Source organism: Anas platyrhynchos, chromosome Z (assembly GCF_047663525.1).
Source record: "Anas platyrhynchos isolate ZD024472 breed Pekin duck chromosome Z, IASCAAS_PekinDuck_T2T, whole genome shotgun sequence".
NCBI classification, from domain to species: domain Eukaryota; kingdom Metazoa; phylum Chordata; class Aves; order Anseriformes; family Anatidae; genus Anas; species Anas platyrhynchos.
Window position 1 is genome coordinate 40,077,172 of NC_092621.1, and position 21,608 is coordinate 40,098,779.

A 21,608-nucleotide genomic window follows, 5' to 3' on the forward strand; every position below is an offset into this window, starting at 1 on the left:
CTCATTGCAGTCCGTGGAAACACGCCCATCTATTTCACTCAATTCAAGACAAGCTACTGACATTTTAGAATGATATCTGGTTGAATGAGGGAAACACTAATACACTGGTTGAACGGAGAATAAAACTGAAAATGTACTTTCTTGCAAAGTGAGTTCAAACCTCTGTGAATCTTGATCAAAAGTGTTGGAAACATTTAGGATTTTTTTTTTTTAATTTCCAGCAAGTAGTTTTTATGCTTATTACATCATATCATATCATATCATATCATATCATATCATATCATATCATATCATCTTTCTAAATGAAAGCAAAGTTTTATCAGAGAAGAAGGAAGGATACAGGTTTCATCTCCATATTTCTCTAAAAGCAGTAAGAATTAAGTGTAATTATGCATCTTCCCCATTTCAGGTTGCTGTCTGAGATATAATCATCTGGAATTCCCCTTCAACCAGGTTTTCTTGAAAGATTAATGACCTGAAAAAACATAAGAATATTCATGATTTATTTGTCCATTTTTTATTTCTTTAAGGCATTTATTTATATGTCTCATCTTCCAATATGTGTGTGTGTGTTGTTGTTTTTTGTCTTTCTTTTCTGCATTATTTTAAGGTTTTTATTTTTCCATGCTTCTTTTCACCTACCTCAATTCCTTCATTCTGTCTCGTTAAGACTCTCCTACCAGGGCCCTTCCCTACAGGTCTCTTTCTCTTAGAGTTGCTCTCTCAGTGAGTATGAGAATATCCCTATCTGTTTGCTTTTCAGTATCCCTGTCTTTTCTCTGTTAAGTAATTTCATAGTGTTACTTTGACCTTACGTCTCCATCCTTGTGCTTTTAACTGAAAAACCCCAACAGCAGTGGCAGATCCATCTGCTGGAAATTAGTAGCCCTGTTCCACCAGCTCTTGAAATGAATCACCCTGTTCCTCAGCTGTGGCAGGTCCATGTGGAGCTACAGAGCCACCAGTCAAGGTGCACGTTGGTTGCACACTTGCCTTGCAGTGAACTCAGAATGTAGCTGTTCCAGAGAAAGTGGAGACTGACAGGGTTAAGAGTCAGAAAGTTTTGAGGTTCTTTAGTTTGAGCAGACAGAAGTTGCTTCCACAGCCATGGAAATAACATGCCTCTATCATAACATGCCTTATGAATAAAAGCCTATAAACAAACCTGTAACTAAGAGTTCCAAAGAGATCTTACCAGAGACCTTACAAGAGTCACTTTTATTTTTCAAACATTTGAGTATATCTGTGCTGTACCTGTTTGACGCCCAAGGCTCCTCCTTTGCTCCACTCTCTGGAGCGTCCCACTGATACTGCTTAGCACAGCTGTTCTTCTAATCTTCAGCCTCTAGTGAGAACCTCCTAGGACTGCTGTCCCAATTTTTCCTGGAACATTTTGAATGGGTAGATACTGTTTGCAGGCACTAATTAATGCTGTGCATATGCTAATGAAGTATTCAACAATGCAGAAGAATAGGACTGAGTGCCTGTGTTATCTGCATTTTATTTTTTTAAATATGGCATTTGTTGGACACCACCACCAGCCTGAATTCTAGTCTAGCCGGTATCACAGCTTTCCTTTCTCACTGGTTACCCCTATGGCATCCCTTATGTTTCAATAACAGGCTGTTCTGTCACTCGTTATTCCTTATGTTATATCCAGGTTCCCTCCTTTTCACCAAGACAATGGGTACCAGCAAATAAGATAATCCATTTCAGACCTTTTGTTTTGATACAGTTGCCAATAGGTGCCTGTAAACAATACATTATCTCACAACCCTTGTTCAGGCCAGGCTGCTGATGCCTATGAACTTATATTATTGTTCAGGCAACTGGTATGACCAGATGGCAGCTTGTGTTTTCAGGCCTATTCATAACATTTATATAGTTCTTAAAAGGAATACTGGGAAAAAATCAAAGACGCGGGAATACCATTTTCCTTCTTTCAAAATGAAATGATATGTGTAAAACTGAGAACATCTTTTCAGAAACTGTTTCTGAAAATTCTCTTTCTAAGGTTTAAAAACTTTTTTTGAAGCATAGACTAATGAAAATATGGACAAATATATTTCTTTAATTCTTGTCCTTTCTCTCTTTCTCTCTCTCTTTTCCTCTCATGACATTCAGATGATCGACATGATGTATTTTGTCATCATCATGTTGGTGGTTCTGATGAGCTTCGGTGTCGCAAGACAGGCTATTCTCTTCCCCAATGAGGAGCCTTCGTGGAAGCTGGCAAAAAACATTTTTTACATGCCTTATTGGATGATCTATGGGGAAGTGTTTGCAGACCAGATAGACCGTAAGCAAGTTTATGATTCTCATACTCCAAAGTCAGGTATCCAACTTTGATCAGATGATGTTCTACCAGATCATGTATGTGTGCTCAATAAATGGCTCAGGATAGAGGACTCCTTCATCACAGAGAATGGTCACAAAATATTTTTACAGCTGTAATATTGGGGTGTCAGTTCTAGAAAGTGCTTCTGGCATCATTTTTGCGATAATTTAACCAGATATCTGCGATGCTAAATTGTCTTGCATATAAAGAATGTTTTAATGTTTCCTTTTTACCAGTTGGGTGATAGGGATACCCTTCCAGGTATCCATGATGAGTTCTTTGGTTTATCTGAGACACAAAATGTCACTTTTTTTTTTTCATCCATTTGTTTGATTTTAGACCTAAATGCTTCTACCTAATTTCATACTAAACATCAAATATAATAGTACTTGGTTAGACCTCTAATTCCTGGACTTCATGAGGATCTAATCCATTGTGTTTTCTTTTCTCTGTTACCTACTCACTGTCACCACCTTTATGCTAAACAATGTGATGCAATTCTTTGGGGAGAATACATACGTTATAAGAATTTTGCTTTATTTATTTACTGGAAGGCAAGAGTGTGCTCATGTCAATGCAAACGGAACAAAGGCCAGTATTTCATATACTGTCTCTTCAGGATTCATTTGGCTGGTGATCAGGAAAATGGCAGTTTTCTACTTAAATTAGAACTTCTGGTTCCACCTAGTACATTATGCCAAAAGAGGGGCGGTCATGAGGACTGATGCAATAGATGACAAACAAAACAAACTAAGAACCACAAACAATGTATCTTTAAAAAATACTGACATGCAAGTGATGTTTATCATTCCTACCTAAATGTGTAATGTCTTGGCAGCATTTAGAAGTGAGTATCTTTTCCAACGGCAGATGGCATCCATTAAAACTCTGTTTAAGGTATTCTTTTCTATCCTAAGCACCGCCTTAGGAAAGGTGTTTTCATAATTTATCTTTTACTTCTTTAACATTGACAAAGCTCGATTGGAAAAAATGTCCTGTTTTTTTTTCTGAAAGGGTTAAGGTAATAAATGTACTATCATGAATTACCCCAACTTACACAGTTTCAGATGGATAGAGAATTTACAGAGTTTCAGAGGGACATATCCCATGTCAGATGTTACAGCAGTTTCATGTTTATTTCTTTTTCCTGGGTTGCACAGAATTGTTACAATGGATGCAGATGAAACCTCTTTTTTATGATTATTTTTACACATCGTTCTCAGAGGCAGCAAGACATGCCAGAAAATGAGGACTTGTGAGCACAAGCTGAGGGAGTTTGTGTTGGTCAGCCTGGGGAACAGAAAGCTCTGGGGAGACCTCATTGTAGCCTTCTAGTACTTAAAGGGGGCCAACAGAAAAGCTGGAGCTCTTTGTCAGGAAGTGTAATGATAGGACAAGGAGTAATGGCTTTAAACTAAAATAGGGTAGGTTTATAACACAAAATGTAACAAAAAAAATTCTTTACTCAGAGGGTGGTGAAGCACTGGAACAGGTTGTCCAGAGAAGCTGTAGATGCCCCATCAGTGGAGGTGTTCAAGGCCAGGTTAGATGGGGCTTTGAGCAACCTGGTCTGGAGGAAGGTGTCCCTCTCTACCAGTGGCAGGGGGGTTGGAATTAGATTACATTTAAGGTCCCTTCCAATCCAAACCAGTCTATGATTCTAGCATAAATACCTAAATTCACAAAGCTCCTCCCTGAGTTTAGCTTTTCACCCAGTTCCCCTCATTTTTATCCTTTTTTCTTTTCTTTTCTTTTTAAAAATTCATTTCAATCCAAAGGCATAATACTTGTGGATTCAAAACGTCAGCTTGCTCCAAAGGTGTAATAGATGGATAAAGGTTTAAAACTATACCTTCCATGCGCAAGCAGAATTATGTCCCTCTACAAGTGGCCATTTATTGATGTTGTTCTTAGTAACTACCATAGTGAAACAAATGTGGCAATTGGCTGAATAAATAGTTCTTGGTATTTTATATTGAAATGCTGATTATAGTTTAGAACCCTGAAACCCAACAAATTAAACTGTCTTTGAATGAATCATGTTTCTTAAATATAAAAAGAGGGTGGCAGGCTCCATACCCTTGCATAAGAATTTAGAGGTGGTTTTGTACATTATTCAGATGCCCAACATTTAAACCTTGGGAAAAAAAAAAAAAAAAAAAAAAAAAAAAAAAAAAAAAAAAAAGATGCAGAGTATTTACTTCTGAAGCTTAGGGAAAGTAAAATTCCTAATGGTTTCATCCCCAGCTGTAGGTGTAGATGTGTTGCTCTTCTGTCTGTGTCAAGGAAACTAGGAGTTGCAGAGAAAGTGGTGATGCCAAAATGAAAAGCAGCACCTAGTTCCTCCTTCCTGAGAGACAGATGATGCAGGGAATTAGAATCTGCCACTCTTGCAGCACAAATTATATGCAATATGTCATGTCTGTCTGAGGCTTGGTTGTCTCAAGAAATGTTACCCCTGGAATAGACTGGGAGCAAATGCTTGGTGATGTTACTCAATCAAAATGACTGGATTGGCACTCAAAAGGTTTACTATTTTTTCACCATTCAGAAATTTATTGTTATCTATTTTCCAAGTTGTTCTAAGCTAAATCAGCCACTGTATTCATGTTAGAGTACTACACAATGTTTGTACTTTCTCAAATAAGATAAAAATTGGTATGCTACATCTAAACTACAATTGAACTTTATAGCTCGGAGCAGGTTATTATCATCATTGTTGTTATAATAGCAAGCCTAAAGTTTGTGGGTTTTTTTCTGTATATTTTGATGTTTAATATTACAACATTATTTGCAAGTTTGGAATTCAGTAACAATGCTAATATTTTAGATGTATGTATATTGGAGTCATGCTCCTGGAAATTATCCTTGTGTTTCTGAGAAATGTACAAAGAATGTATGTTACTCTAAAATTCCTGACTTACTTTTATTTCACTTTCTGTTGATTGTAAAGCATGCCACTAAGGCTGACCAGATGTAATGTCTGGATATATTTCATCAGCTGGCGGCCTAACCATCCAGTGGATGTAGTTTGATTTTTATCTCAACACATTGCACTGTTAAAACATCAGTAAAATATGTCTCTCTAAAATAATGCATGTTTTGTACACTTACACTTTTTACCCATACTGTCTGTATTCATTTCACATTTAAAATACATACGTTAACTGGAGTGTGCATTAGTTTCCTGTTGACAATGTGATCACACCTTCAACTCAAAAGTGGGGACAGAAATGTATCCTCACTTCTGGGAGTACATGTACACTTTTCAGCGGTATGGTTAATTATCAGTGATGTACACAAGTACTACATTCCTGCAAATTCATGAAAACCAACCAGATGTAAAAGGTAAAACACAAGCAAACAAACAAAACAAACAACAAAAAAAAGTAAACCTTTTAGAATTGTGTTTAACTTTTTAGGCAAATTAAGCCAAAGAGCAAAACCAGTCTCAAAGTAGCTCCTCTCAGACTGACAGTTCATCACAGCTGCACTAGTCAAGGACAAGAGGCGGTCCAGGCCAAGGTACTGGTTATGGCGTGTGGAATTATCTCATTTTTAGGCTGCCTTTCTTAGTCTAGCCCAACCTTCTGCTGCCTGATGGGATCCATGGGGCAGCAGCCAGCTGCTTAGCTGCTTAGCAGTGAAGGCCTGTCTAGGAGAAAACCCACAAATGCTGTAAAATCTCTCCCTTGGTTTGCCTCACTTACTTCAGCACTATTGCTGGCAATACTAGCCAAAAACTTCAGAACACAGATGTTACATGCAAAGAACTTCTTTTCACCTTGCCAAGCTATCTGTCCCTCCAGGATATTAAGGATATGGAAGTATATAGAAATACTGAAGAGGAAATGATTATTCCGGGGGGGGGGGGGGAAATGTTTGGTAGAGAAGATAGGTAAATGATGTAAATAACTGACCTGTAGGGAAAAAAAAAAAAAAAAAAAAGCAGACTTCATATTTTCCTATATTCAGAAAGTAGAGCAGCTGAGACTGTTGTTAGTCAACATGGGTTTGGGTTTGGTTTCTCTCTTTTTTTTTTTTTTTTGGTCTTTTTTCAGATTTGCCTGTTGTCTCACGTCAGATTTGCATCTGGATTTTCTTTCCAGCTGACAGTATTTCAAGTGCCATCTGAAATCTGAGGATCAATCTGAGTTCTGTTTGTTCTCTTTGCCTAAAGCATTATTGGAAAATCCTATATATGTAAAGAGAAAAGATGGAGCCTCCTTTTCTTGCTTGTATTGGAGCAATGCCAAGTAATCAGAATGTAGTTGTTTCAGTAGAATATGAAAGACAAATTATTATGCAACTATCCAATGAACTTGAGGAAAACATAATTAATACAAATTACTTTTATTTAAATTATTTACATTTCTTAATCTTTTAGAATTTATTTAAGTTCTCAAAGGTTTCTTATTAAAATTAAAGTTCTATACAAAATTCTGTACAATCTTAAACATTTCATTCTTTGTATGTCTCTGTGGTATCTTCCTGTAAGGGTTGTTATTTGCGTGGATTAGTTTGGAATTTGAAGTAATAGAGCATTTTTGCACAAAATATAATAAATCATACTTTTTCCCTTCCCTTCCCTTCCCTTCCCTTCCCTTCCCTTCCCTTCCCTTCCCTTCCCTTCCCTTCCCTTCCCTTCCCTTCCCTTCTCCTCCTTCATCTGTGTTACAACTCTGCAGCACAAGCAATATTTTTTGTATTGTTAGACAAAGGCAGAGGATAATATTTTTGCACTGCCTACACATCACTTCAAGAATCTCCCTGGCCTTGAGCTGTGGCAGTCTTCCCCTTCCTATCACTCCCATGAGGTTATATTTTAGGTTCCATTTGGTTGGATATTTTTAAGGAAGGGAGGAGGAGGGAGAAAGAAAACAAGAAAATTAGAGAGATTTACTATAAATTATGATTAAAATATGATAGGAAAGATGTTTTGGAGTCATTTTAATATGTCTGAGAGCAAAAAGCAATGTGTAAGGTCACAATACTCTAGTTAAAGAAACTTTCTTCAAGTAATGAGATACTTGTCAGTTCCCTGAATGTTTCTACTGATGAAGAGAGCAGTGATGTGAGATTCAGAGTTCCCAGAGTTCAGTATTTTCTCTGTTAGTTAAAAAGTAGACAGCCCTAAGCAGCTCACTTAGCCCTTTTTCAATACTTACTAGCCTGGTAAACTGGTACAGTTGAAGCACAGAGATGTGGGCTATTGCTGTTTGCTTTGCACCAGTTTGCTGGCCAGGAAAGAGGAAACATTAGATATGTAGCAGGAAAGGCCTGTAAAGGAAACGGTAAAAGGGAGCCAGGAAGGAAACATAAGCATAGAGGCAGACTATGAAAAGAGAAACAAAAGATGCAACAAGTACATACCACCACAGCTGTCAAGGTTCGATATCTAGCTGAGGGAAGCTGAGGGAAGTTAATACATGTAATTGAAATTAAAACTTCAACCAATTACCATTCTTCAAAACTGAAGTTCGGGGCTTGATGTCCTACCTACATCAAATGACCTACAGGTCATTTGACTACCTGAGTTTTTCAGTTACCTGGAATATGCATGTAGTTACACTAACAGAATTTATTTTAACAAAACATTTCACTAGAATTATGAACCCTACATAATTTTTGCTAAAGGAAGGCTGTCACGTAGAAAGATAAGAGTATGTTTTCCTACACTTTAAATTGTTCTTTGAAAAAGTTTGTCATTACAATATGTTATTGCACATACTACAAAAATCCCTACATTTTTCAAAATATAAAATCATCAATCAGAATTCTAAATTCCTAAAAGTAAGCAAGTGTCTTTGGTATCTAAAAAGAATATCATCTGCACTCTTAGACACCTGCCAGATTCCTTCCTGTAGCAAAGGGTGAAAATTCAGTTTCCTTTTTTTTTTCTGGGAGCAATTGTTTTTAACAAATAGTTTGCTTAATAGTGGGAGCACAATCCTTGAAAATTGATGTTATGGTTTAAAATGGAAAAAGATGTTAATTTCAGTCATACACATTAGAACAAAGGCTTCAGAACTTTGGACACACATCATACTTTCTCACGCAGCTGAAGATTTGAAGATTGAATGTTGGCTTAGACCTCCATAAAGTAAGGTGTAAGATTAGTATTCCTTTGTTATGTAAAGGAATGCTAAGTTCTGTTTCTCCAACAGAAGACGTTTACAAAGCCTCAAGGCAAACCAAACACCTATGTATGTATAGATTATGGAAGCTTGTTTTCAAGGAAGACACCACCATGTGGCATAAACTGACAAGGACACATTAATGGTTTTCCAAATATTCTATTGTAGGAAAATCACGTTAGAGAAAATATTTTTGTCTTGGTAGTTGTGAAAGATGGAAAATATTTTGGATGAAAATATTTTTAATAGAAAAATGGAATAATAGATTATAGCCAGACTTAAAGCGGAGTTTTGGATATCATTGATTTAAAGTTTAAGATATGCTTTTCAGAAATTCCTCTCTTCACTATAAAAGACATTATTGTTTCTGTGCTTTAACACACAGAAGGACAACAGGTTTCATCAACTGCTAGAATGATTTCTGTGTTACTGGTGAGATCATGATGGGGTTTGGTACTCTGTTGTAGCTTTGTAGCTCTGAATCAACACATTACTGTTTCCACATAAACAAAAAAGTCTCACTTTGAATGCTGATACCAAGAGGTGTTGAATGTCCCAGTTTCTGCTGGATGGAGGCTGAATGCACCTAGCTCAAGAAATCCAGCAGCTCACAGATGGTATTTTGAATGTCTAAATGAAGCCACTGGTTGGAGCAAATAACTGAAAGGGCCTGTAATATGATATTTTCCAAGAAATAAAGAATTGCTCATATTTAACCTGTTCCAGGAATAAAGTGTTTTTTCTGTAAATACAAAGAACTAGATATAATGTGGGTCCAGACACAGCAGAACTGCTTGCAAATGTAGTATTGCTTGTAGTTGGCTCTTTTTTTGTTTGTTTGGTTGGTTGGTTGGTTTTTGGTTTTTTGTTTTGTTTTGTTTTGTTTTCTGTGAGTTGAATACTTTGGGAGAGTTCATGTTGAACCTGATGCAGGATGTATCCTTCTGTCATAATAGTATGACAGAAGTAATTACAAACTAAATCTCCTGAATAGTAATAACAACTATTTCACAGTTTTTTCTCCCACTGCTTCAGTTCTACAACTCTCATGATGAGGAAATTTTAGTCATTTTTGTTCCAAAACATTTGTGAAAGAAACAGGTGGCAACTCTGTTGCCTACATATCCCTTTACCTGGTACAATAAAGACTTGATAATCTCCCCCACTGTTTTTCTAGGAATGCAGTCAAAAGTCAATAGCAGAAGGCCATTATGAATTCTTCCCAGAGGGGCTCTGGGAAGTACAGTGCACAGGAATAAATATATACTCTTTTTTTAAATGTACTTCTTTTTTTTCTATGAAAAATAAAAATAAAACCTTTCACCATTAAAAAATAGTATGTTAACTTTTTGTGGGATTAACCATTTTGATTTTTGCACAGCCACTAATTAATACCAGAGTACTAAGATATTTCAGTTAAAAAGAATGGGCAGTTTACATGAGACAGATTTCCTGACATTTCTAAGGGGAATATCTTGACTTTCATGGAAAATAACATATAGCATCAAGAATTGTAGCTTTTAAAATATGTGATAAATTTGACATGCAAGTGATCACCACCACCTATAGCAACTGCAGATTTATTGAGAGGAGCATCAATGGCACTGTTATTTAGAAGATATTACTTTGGCAGGCAGGCCTTCATAAACATTTAAATATTTCTGTAAAAAAGCAGAAAAAAAAGAAAAAATAAGATTCATTCCTGGTTTGTATTTTTGTATTTTTGTTCCCAGCTCCTTGTGGTCAGAATGAAACAAGAGAAGATGGTAAAATAATCCAGCTGCCTCCCTGCAAAACAGGAGCATGGATCGTTCCTGCCATCATGGCCTGTTACCTCTTGGTTGCAAACATCCTTTTGGTGAACCTTCTGATTGCTGTTTTCAAGTGAGTGACACATTGCAAAGAATGGAGTTGGGGGTGGTGGGCATTATTCATGGTCTAAAAGCAGCTAAGCTGAAGACTTTGGCTGAAAGCTATTTTCAGAGGATGTATGGGTGAGAAGATATAAAGTAGTACCTTGTCTCCAGAGAGTGAGGGAAATAAATTTTTTACATTATCTCATTTCCAAGGACAGGCATCCAATGCGACTGAAAGTAGAAAATCCAAAAATTTGAAATTCAGTTTCATTCACTCCTAATACAGAAGATAAGAACAAAAACACTTGCCTGTTTTACTAGGTTGTTGAAAAACTAACTGGTTGCACAGAGCAAGAATAGAGAGTAATAACATTTTAAATGACTGATTGCCACTGTGCATCACTGAAGAACAACCTTATTATCTGCTTTCTTTTGTTCTTCCTTTTTTTGTATGACAAGGAAAAGTTTGGCACTATTAGTGAAATGTGTGTAATTAAAGTGCTGTCATACCATTTTTGGCAAAGTACTCAAAAACATTTAATCTGATGTTATTTTCTCTTCTTGCCTCCTAGCAATACATTTTTTGAAGTCAAATCCATATCCAACCAAGTATGGAAGTTTCAAAGGTATCAGCTAATCATGACATTTCATGAAAGGCCAGTTCTCCCACCACCTCTGATCATTTTCAGCCATATGACTATGATATTCCAACATCTTTGCTGTAGATGGCGGAAACACGAAAGTGACCCAGATGAGAGAGACTACGGACTAAGTAAGCCTTAAACAATTTACAGAGTGGGACTTTCCAATTCTCTTTGTAGTATCTGGTATTTGACATGAATGAAGGCTAAGCCCAGTACTTTGGTAACCTTTTCAACAGAGAACTATTAGCCACACGTTCCCACCTGAATCACTTAGCTTTACTTCCATTCCTTAACACACAGTTCTCCTCAGAGCATTAATGAGGCAGTGTTGTTCCTGGATATTTTGAGTTGTTTCTTTCTTCAAAACAAAGAGGTTTGTTTTGCTGTTGCTAGAAGACTGTTTTTACTGGAATTCTTACAGTTCTTTGCACTTCCAGATCTTTACTTTTATTGCAGTTAATACAGAGATAGTGTTCCTATTTTTTGAGCAAATAGCACATATGTCCCCTCAACACACTTTATGCCTACATAAGATAAGAGATGGTGAGGAGTAATTATTCTGTAGACACATGTTGTCTCCTTGACATTGATTCAAAGTGGAGGCGTGGTTTCTCCAGACACTTTAATAAGAACTCCCATAAGCATGATAGAAACCTGACGGATTATTTTGATAACACTTTCTCCGCTCTTCCTTATCTAGTTCTTCAAAGTAGAAAAACTCCACCTCCCCCAGTGTATATGACAGAAGTAGGGAGCTAGCAGATGTGCATCTCTTCCCAACTCAAACCCATGCCACAGCCCACTTCTCCACAAGAAAGGAGCTGAAGTCCTGTGATGGCATGAGAGATGCAAGTGCAACTATACTGCTCTCCTCCCACTCACATCACACTGTGTCTGACATAGCCTTTGCTACTGCCTACAGATTTCATCTCTTGCCATGTCAAACAGACCCTTTCTACTCTCATACTCCTTTCTTACCGGTCTCCAAATATGATTAAATTTATATTAGGTTACAGGTGACGTTTGGCTCCCACTGTCTCTCCAGGTCCTGACCAACAGCTGTATTTAGGTCTCATGTAATCAAAACACATTCATGTTTGTACAGCATTTGCCTGCTTAAGTGTTGCTATCTCCAGGATCACTTATAATTGAAGCCACTAATTTGGAAATTAGCTGCATCTCTTTGCTTTCATATGAAAATGCCAGATAAAATTGAAGCCTGATTTTGAAAGTTCAGTCTGTGATTTCTGCAATAAGAAAAGTGTACCTAATTTCACATGTTAATGCTTTGCCAAACTGACATTTTTTCCATTGTTTCTACAGAACTTTTCATAACTGAGGATGAATTGAAAAAAGTCCATGATTTTGAAGAGCAGTGTATAGAAGAATATTTTAGAGAGAAGGATGACAGATTTAATTCCTCCAATGATGAAAGAATTCGTGTCACTTCAGAAAGGTGCACTTTGCTCTCTCATATGTTGATCTAGAAATATATCTTTATTGTCTTTCTCACCCTTCCTTTCTTTTTCTTGAAAAGGGAAACATTTGAGGGAATTTTAAGTAAATCTTAATGAAAAAGTAGAGTGATACAAGGTGATCAATTTCTTTTCTCTTTTTTTTTTCTTCTTCACTAAAGCAAATGTTCCTCAAAATTTTGAAAACTTTGTATCATCTAACCAGTTCCAATTGTATGCAAATGAAATAGTGAGGAAAACACAATTCCTCTTTGTGCTGCAGTTTTTGAAGCAGAACTTAGAGGCACAAGTGGTCAAGTGGTCAAAACACAGTGGGAGAGTAAATGAGAATTCCTCAATAAAAACTAGAGCTTTAGCATTTAGATAAAGAAAGAGCTTTACTTTGGGGTGATCTTGGTAGGTAGACTAGTTTCATTGAGATGAAACTAGGGATCTTGCTATTAATTTCAAAGGAACTAGACATTTCACTCAGAATGATAACAAGCACAGAGGACTAAGATAATATGTGGGTTTAGTGCATGTTTCTAGTCTTCTAATTTAACAGTCCTAAACTTAATGAATCTGTTAATCTCCAATACATGCTTTCATCATATAGCAGCTGATCAACAGAGCTAAATTTTGAGTACAGAGCTTGTTGTTCAATGCACAGCACTGTTGCCAATAAAAATACTTAGGTGATATCCTGTCAAATACTCATGAAACTTAAGAACCACTGAATATTCTGTACGCTGAGTACTATGATTTAACATGTAAAACAAATCAGGAGAGTCATTGCTGTAATTGAGTACATGGGCATAACACTCTTCTATTTATATGTAAACTTCCGGCACAGCTCCTGATGAAGCTATGCCTAAAATATGTTTCATGTAGGCAAGAAAAAGTGCTTTTAAATTGTTTTTGAACTAAATCTATCCCAGAGCAGGATTAGCAAATATAATATCCTTTAATCATCTGTTTTCCTGAAAATAGTACTCTCAAGACACATTTTAGAAAAGGGTGTTAGAGGGGAAGCATGGTAAAGCATGGAATAGCTTCTTCACAAGGGATGGCCCAGTAATCCTCAAGTAAAACTCTATTCTGTCTGGAAGGGAAAAATCAGAAATGAAACCGCAGAGGCCTATATAATTCTGCATGCAAGAAGAGGGTGAGTAGAAATCAATATTTGCTGCCTCTCCCAAAACAAGAACTAGGAGAGCAACAGATAAATCTAAAAGGAGACTGTTCAAAATAGATAAAAGCAGGTGTCCTTTTCATGCACTAAATACTAGAATAGAGTGAATTCTTGAAAGATTATGAGGTCTAAAAGACCTGATGATGTTAGGTAAAAGTTGACACTAGTTAAAACAGAGACTAGATAAGCTTATGGAAGAGAAATCCTGTCAGGATTTCTAAATACATAGAAATCAGTTTACTCCCAAGAAGGTCCTAAGCTGAAAGTGGTTGAAGACTGTAGACTGAAGAATTACTTACGTTTCAAAGACGGAAGGATGGATTGAACGGTGGTCCAAGGTTTCCTGTGTTCTGATACTGCAGAGATCAGAAAACTAACCTGGAAATGGTAGTTGTAGGTTCAAATCTCTGTTTGCTCATAGCTTTATTTTTTTGGTGGCCAAGGAAAGAAGTCTATATAAATAAATGACCCTGCTGAGACCTCCCCTACATTAGGCAAGTGTTCTATGTACTGAACAATGAATTTGTAATAGTCTATCTTTGCTCTCTGTTTTGGTCCTGTTTTATAGGAAAGGAGTCCTTTTCTATATTTTAAATTAATGACTTAAAGCACTAAATTCCAGAGGAGGGTTTGTGATTATGAATCCTAAATGAAGGATGACCTGAGTCTCACAGAAAAATAATTATTTAAAAATTCATTTTCCTTAGTCAATAGTGTAAAACCAGCAAGTCCCAGCTCTGTTTGGAAGGCCGTTTGTGAGGATAGGATAGGATTTGTGAGGACAGGGTACAGAGTCTACTTCCAAACCTAAACACAGGAAAGTTGGACATTCCACTAGTATGACTTCCAGCAGTGAAGTCCCATCTCATAACAGCTCTCCTCTAAACCCACTACAATACTCTACCCAGACGAGACAAGTTTGAAAGCATTAGATTAAATATGCTCAGATCCAGGCTGTATAAGTATCCTAAATCATGCTCAGTTTAAGAACTACATTCCCAGGTCTGTCATTTTGTCTGCAATTATGGTCAGATATGTATCCCTTGAAGTGCTCTGGATCTAAAACACCAAACTTCTTTTTCCCAACTTGTAGAATATTTAAATATTTAAAACCCAGCTTTATACTTCATAAGCTCTCTATATAATAGTCTTTGTACAATTAGCAAGATGTAAAGCAAAGAAAACAGAGGAGATGCAATAACACAGTTTCTCTTCCAATGCCCAGTCATTAACCTGTAGTATTAGATCAAGCACAGTATCTACATTATAGCCATGATATCATCACCCTAGCCATCTGGCCAATTAACTCAACTTTACATGGTGTAAAATCAACCCAGAATATCCTGATAATGTGTGTGGAGTTTCCCTTTGCACTGAAGACCTTTCTTTTGCAGGAAGCTGAGGATGCAGTTTAGGTGGAGGAGAAAAGAACTGGGACAAGGCCTGGTGTGATGTATATCCACCTAGACTTCTCAGAGCCTTCCCTCTCCTCCAGGCATCTGTGATGTGCTTAGCTCACAAGAATGTTTTCACCTCTTAAACATCCCGTTGAGTATCTTCTGCTTGCAGCTGGATCTACCAAAATGCCCCAAGGACTACTTGAAGGAAAAGCAGCTGCAAAATCAGGGTGCAAAGCCCAGTAAGCCTGGATAAAGGAATAGAAATCTAGCACTAGAAGGGCAATAGAAGATGGGGACAAAGTCTTGCCTTGAAGTTCAGCCTAGATTGGTCCCAGAGGCATGAGGGAGTTCAGGAAAGCAAAAGAACAAGAGATGTTGTTTCTTGATGTGTTGAACTGCATGTGAACCAGCAATTTCAGCCATGGTTTCAGTGGCCATGCTGGGTCAGGATCACAATGCCTTGCCTGACTCCCCTAAAACAAGCAGCAGTTTATATACTCTCACATTGGAATAGTTCACCCTGACATCTTGTGTGGCCTCAGTGGGTTCAGTCTTACCATTCCCACTGCAGAAAATATCCCAGAGGTATCCACAGTTGGTGTCACCACACAGAATGCCTCCTTTGACTGCTTGTTTTTACATTCAGAAATCAAAAACATGAAACAACTCTTGATGTCTGTCCTTTTCTGTTTGCTAGGGTCTAGCACAGGTACATGGAAGTAGGTCTGAGTTAATGATACAGATCAGAGGAAGCGATTATGGTGAGAAATACAAAGCAGTACAAAACTGTAAGGTGGTTTTTTAAGTGCATTTATCATAAAGGGAAATCTTAGTGAATCTTCTGGAGACCAGGGAAGAAAGTAGAGTTGGACTCTACTTTCAAAACTCTTGGCCATATGGCCAAGTCTTGACCCAACAAATACCTCTTGTTGATTCCAAAGGGAGAAGGGTCACATCCTAATAGTATTTAAAAATCAGATAAACTGGTTGGAGTAGACATTATTATGTCATCTCTGGAGTTCATAGCTATAGTACCTTAACATTTCACACAGTCTTCAGTGCAATTGCATTCACAGTGTCTGAGAATGAAGACATATCCTGGTTCCAGAGAGAGCACAATGAAGTGCACAGAAAAGGGTCGATAGTGACCTTACCCGATCAGGCCATATGTGCAAAGTGGGGCTAGGAAAGGTCTGTTAATCTCACTGCATCTGTCTTTAATCAGAAAGAGTTTGGTGGTTTTAGGATCCAGACAGGAATGCAGCCAGGACAACACAATATCCTTAACCTGCAAAAAACACAATACTTGGAAAAATTGGCTGTCTACTTACGCCAGAGATACCTTACCAAAAAATATCAGGCACAGCACAAATAGCCTGTTACAAGCTTGGGAACTGCTTCCAGAAAAGTAAAAGCATTCAACGGTCACCTATAACAAGCCATGTGGATCCCCTCTTTAAGAGACTTTCAGCGTCTACAATCTTTGCATGGATGAAAACGATTTTGCAGACACAAAGGATGCCTAAAAAATGGGCACAGCTCTACAAAGGGACTTGTGAACCTAATTCTCAAATTCATTTAATGGTTTAATTCAGTTAAGAGGTCTACTTCTGAAAAGAGTACCTTACTCCCATTAAATCATTGCTTCAATTAAATTATAGATGAATAGCTGTGTAGAGGTTAAAAATGACTATAACCAAAGTGAATGCCAGCAAAATCCTTCATCTTCCAAACCATAATTTAAAGTTGGTCACTGACAACGTAGTACCTTTGTCAGATTCCCAGCTCTGAGCTTGTATTTTTCCCCAGTTACTGAATATTCTCTTCAGCTGGTATATGTTTTTCTATTAGAATTTTTTAAGCTTCAGCAAAACACACTCAATGCACATTTTAGATTTAGCCATCTCTTTTTCTGTTCTCATGCCCATCTGCTAAGATGGTTTGGCACCCTCTCATACATGAGATAAATCTTGCTGTAAGGAAAAACACAGGTTCAATAGAGGCATCATACATGAATATTGTGAGATTTGCCAAAAGGTTTATACTATCTCCAGTACACATCGCAAAATAATAGTAATAATAATAATAATAATAATAATAACAATAACAATAATAATAATAATAATAATAATAATAATAATAATAATAATAATAATAATAATAATAATAATAATAATAAATAATAAAAGAGAACATATACAAGGCAAGGCACATGTGAGACAAGGAGGTGATATGAAACAGACAGCATGGCTTCACCAAGAGCAAATTTTGCCTGACCAATCCGGTGTCATAGAATGATGGAGTGACTGCATTACTTGACAAAGGAAGACCAAACGATGTCATCTACTTGGACTCCTGCAAGGCCTTTGTCACGGTCCCACGTGACATCCTAATCACTAAACTGGAGAGATATGGATTGGATGGGTGGACCATGCAGTGGATAAGGAGTGGGCTTGAAGGTCACCCCCAGAGAATAGTGGTCAATGGTTCTAGGTTCAGGTGGGCCAGTGATGAGCGGTGTCCCTCAGGGGTCTGTCTTGGGACTGGTGCTGTTTAATATATTTATCAACAACATAGACAGTGGTATTGAGCCCACACTCAGCAAGTTTGCAGATGACACCAAGCTGAGTGGTGCAGTCAATACAAGAGGAGGAAGGGAAGCCATTCAAAGGGACCTGCAGGCTGTAAAGTGGGCCCATGTGAACCTAATGAAGCTCAACAAGGCCAAGAGAAAGGTGCTGCACCTGGGTCAAGGCAATCCCAGACATGAGCATTGACTGGGAGAAAAACTCATTGAGAGCAGCCCGGCAGGGAAGGACTTGGGGGTTCTGGTGGAACAGCTCAACACGAGCCAGCAGTGTGTGCCTGCAGCCCAGAAGGCCAACTGCATCCTTGGCTGCATCAACAGAGGGGTGGCCAGCAGGAAGAGGGAGGTGATTGTGCCCCTCTGCTCTGCCTTTGTGAGACCCCACCTGGAGTGCTGCATCCAGGTCTGGGGCCCCCAGCAAAAGAAGGATATGGGACTGTTAGAGCAGGTCCAGAAGAGGGCCATGAAGTTGATCAGAGGGCTGGAGAATCCTTTCTGTGAAGGCTGAGAGAGCTGGGGCTGTTCAGCCTGGTGAAGAGAAGGCTCTGAGAAGCTCTGCAGCTTCCCAGTACTTAGAAGGAGCTTATAAGAAAAGATGGAGAGCAACTTTTTGCTCAGGCAGAAAATGACAAAACAAGGGGAAGTCACTTTAAACTAAGAGGGGAAATTTAGATTGGATGTTAGGAGGAAATTCATCTCTCAGAAGGTGGTGAGGCACTAGAATGGGTTGTCCAGAGAAGAAGTGGGTACCCCTCCCTAGAGGAGTTCAAGACCAGGTTGTACGGAGCTTTGAGCAACCTGATCTAGTGGGAGGTGTTGTCAAGGCAGTTGGAACTAGGTGATCTTTAAAGTCCCTTCCAACCCAGGCTGTTTTATGATATGATTCTATGAAAAACTTATTTTTATTTCTTGCTTTGAAATAGTCTTTTAATTTGAAACTATTCCTGAAGAAAATACAGCTCTGGCTGTGTTCACTGAGTGCAATATCATCTAACATAGGACAATATAAATTTTCATTTATTAAAATATTTTAAGGACCAGATTATGACTGTATTTCTCCAGAGCATATCTCCCTATGTCCTCAGTGTTTAGTTGATGGGACTTTATCACATTTCTAGTGGGAATACTCACAGAGTGCTATTGTGTGTGCTGAATGATTACAGAATTGAGCATAAAATATTGAGAATATCCCTAATTAAAAGTATAAATATTTTTTGGAAAGGTCCAGCAGTGTCATATGTAAAACAAAAGATGACTAAAGTCAGCTAATAGCTTTGAAATTGAATTGAAACACTCAAGATTACTTTCTTCCTTCCTTCCTTCCTTCCTTCCTTCCTTCCTTCCTTCCTTCCTTCCTTCCTTCCTTCCTTCCTTCCTTCCTTCCTTCTTTCTTTTCTTCTTTCCTTCTTTCCTTTCTGGGATTCATCCAGTGTAAACACATGTATGTACCTCTCAGTTATGTACCTCACAGTACATCTATGGTTACCTTTTATTTCTGAACCCAGGCTGCAAATTCCTTACCTTGTTATGTTTCTAAAGAAATTTCCCACCACTATCAATGTGATCAAATTTGGGGCTTCTTCCATGGCAATCACCAGTCCAAGTAACCCAGAAACCTCTCTTTGTCTTGGCCAGTGAAACCACTGGTCTTACATCTTATGTCAGGCTCTGTTAATATCTAGGCAAAACGTTTTCCTTTAGCTCAAATAGACCACGAGTTTACTCAGGATTTTCAGCATGTCTAACTGTACCGGAACTGTCAACCTATATATGTCATCATCATCAAGAAGTTATTATGGAATCTGAGTGAGTGACCAGGTACTCAGTTACTAGCTGATAAATTTTTCAAAAGTATAATTTCTTTGATAAAATAGCAGTTTAAATAACTAATAACATGAGGGAAAATTCAACTGCTTCTTACACCAACTGCTCTCTTACTATGAAATTATATCCTGTGCTTGTAATAACATTAGTCTGTTTTGTTAGAGGAGGTTGACAGAAGAAGTAGACTAGTGGTTAATAATAATAAGCTGAGTAGAAGGAGATTGCTTGAAACTACAGGTTTATTTCTTTGCAGGGGTCTTAGCTTATTTAATCTTTCATCCACTGAAGTCTGATGACAGTAATACAGTTGCTGATTCATGGAACACTTCAAATCTGTAGATTTGTTTTTTGTTTTTTTACTTGTACTTTCAAAATTCATGGTCTTCAACACAATAAGCCCATATTTCTTGTGCATACAAGCCTTGCTGCAGAGTGTGGTGCCACTCTCTTCCTTCTCCTCTCTTGTGCAGATGGATGGTTGCTGCTCAACATGACATTGTAGTCAGACTTCAGCGTTTCACTTCCTAAGCTTCTGTGACATACCAGATATTAATGCTGCCCAATATTCATTTATTGCCTAAAATCTGATTTCCATTTGGACAAGCAGGAGTGTTTGTTGTGTTTCCAGTTTCAGATCACTTGTCCTGTTGGAAATTTATCTACAAATAGTAGGGTATGATATTTATCCCATCAGAAATCCCAGCTACGGTTGACGGAGTGCATATTAACTTTGGAGTATGATTTGCAGTAATAGACAGAGAATAAGAGACTTGAGAGAAGTGTGGAAAACCTGTCATTTGGTATTTGTCACTTCACTGTTCATTTTTCAGTGTCAATAGGGACAGGGAAACCCAGAAGTGCAACCCTAAAATAAGCCATATGTAAGTAAACAAACTACATAAGTATGCAGCTTTTAACATCTCTTTGGCAGATAATGGAATTCCCTGGTCTACTCCATGGACTACTACCAGAGAAATATAATTATAAGGAATTTCGTATATGCTAAAGGCAATCTTATTGCATGAAATTGGAAGACTCCATACAAAAGCAGTAGAGAAGTTTTTAGAAGTTTTTAGAGAAGTTTTAGAAGTTTTTAGGCCAGCAAACAGAAATGATTATAAGCCGCTGGCATAAATTCACTTTAAATTCACAGTTCACTTTACAGATGAAAACTTTTTAAAAGTGAGCTAAATCAATACTATATATACTGTATATAAAACAGTTATACTGAAATTTAAATTAAACTCACACATTTAATTATTAGCTATTAGTACTTTCTTATATATTATGATAGGGAGCTAATAAGCTCACAATTTCAATCCCTAAACTATTAACACAGATTACAAAAGGTACAAACACAGGAACAGAACAGTCTTGATATGTGTACCCTGTTGTACACTACATTTTATTTCATCGGTGCTCACTCCTTGCAGATTTTTTATATACATATTACCTACATTTTTGTACAATGTTGATAATCTTTTTCTATGTATCTGAGCTAAATACGCAAGTCAATGGGGCCGGATGGGATCCACCCGAAGGTACTGAGAGAACTGGCAGAGGAGCTGGCTTTCCATCATTTATCAGCAGTCCTGGCTATCAGGGGAGGTCCCAGTCGACTGGCGGCTAGCAAACGTGACGCCCATCTACAAGAAAGGCTGGAGGGTAGACCCGGGAAACTATAGGCCTGTTAGTTTGACCTCAGTGTCATGGAAGCTCATGGAGCAGATTATCTTGAGTGTCATCACATGGCACTTGCAGGGCAACCAGGAGATCAGGCTCAGTCAGCATGGGTTTATAAAAAGCAGGTCCTGCTTGATGAACCTGATCTCCTTCTAGGACAAAGTGACAAGCTGGGTGGATGAGGAAAAGGCTGTGGATGTGGTCTACCTTGACTTCAGCAAGGCTTTTGACACCGTTTCCCACAGCATTCTCCTCAAGAAACTGGATGCTCATTGCTTGGATTGGCATACGCTTCGCTGGGTTAAAAACTGGCTGGGTAGCCAGGCCCAAAGGGTTGTGGTGAATGGAGTCAAATCCAGTTGGAGGCCATTCACTAGTGGCGTTCCCCAGGGCTCAGTACTGGGGCCAGTCCTCTTTAATATCTTTATTGATGATCTGGATGAGGGGATCGAGTGCACCCTCAGTAAGCTTGCAGATGACACCAAGTTAGGTG

General features: G+C 38.0%; 1 protein-coding gene across 4 annotated transcripts in view; it reads left to right on the plus strand.

The window, feature by feature from the left end:
- The window catches only part of TRPM3 (transient receptor potential cation channel subfamily M member 3), a 424,148-nt gene that overhangs the window by 396,603 nt on the left and 5,937 nt on the right, over positions 1-21,608 (plus strand). For all 4 annotated transcript variants that reach the window (XM_072031293.1, XM_038170832.2, XM_072031292.1 and 1 more), the window contains 4 exons: positions 2,125-2,299; positions 10,209-10,359; positions 10,904-11,103; positions 12,299-12,431. In XM_072031293.1, coding sequence (XP_071887394.1) covers positions 2,125-2,299; positions 10,209-10,359; positions 10,904-11,103; positions 12,299-12,431 — 659 coding nt within the window. The remainder of the gene's footprint in view (positions 1-2,124; positions 2,300-10,208; positions 10,360-10,903; positions 11,104-12,298; positions 12,432-21,608) is intronic.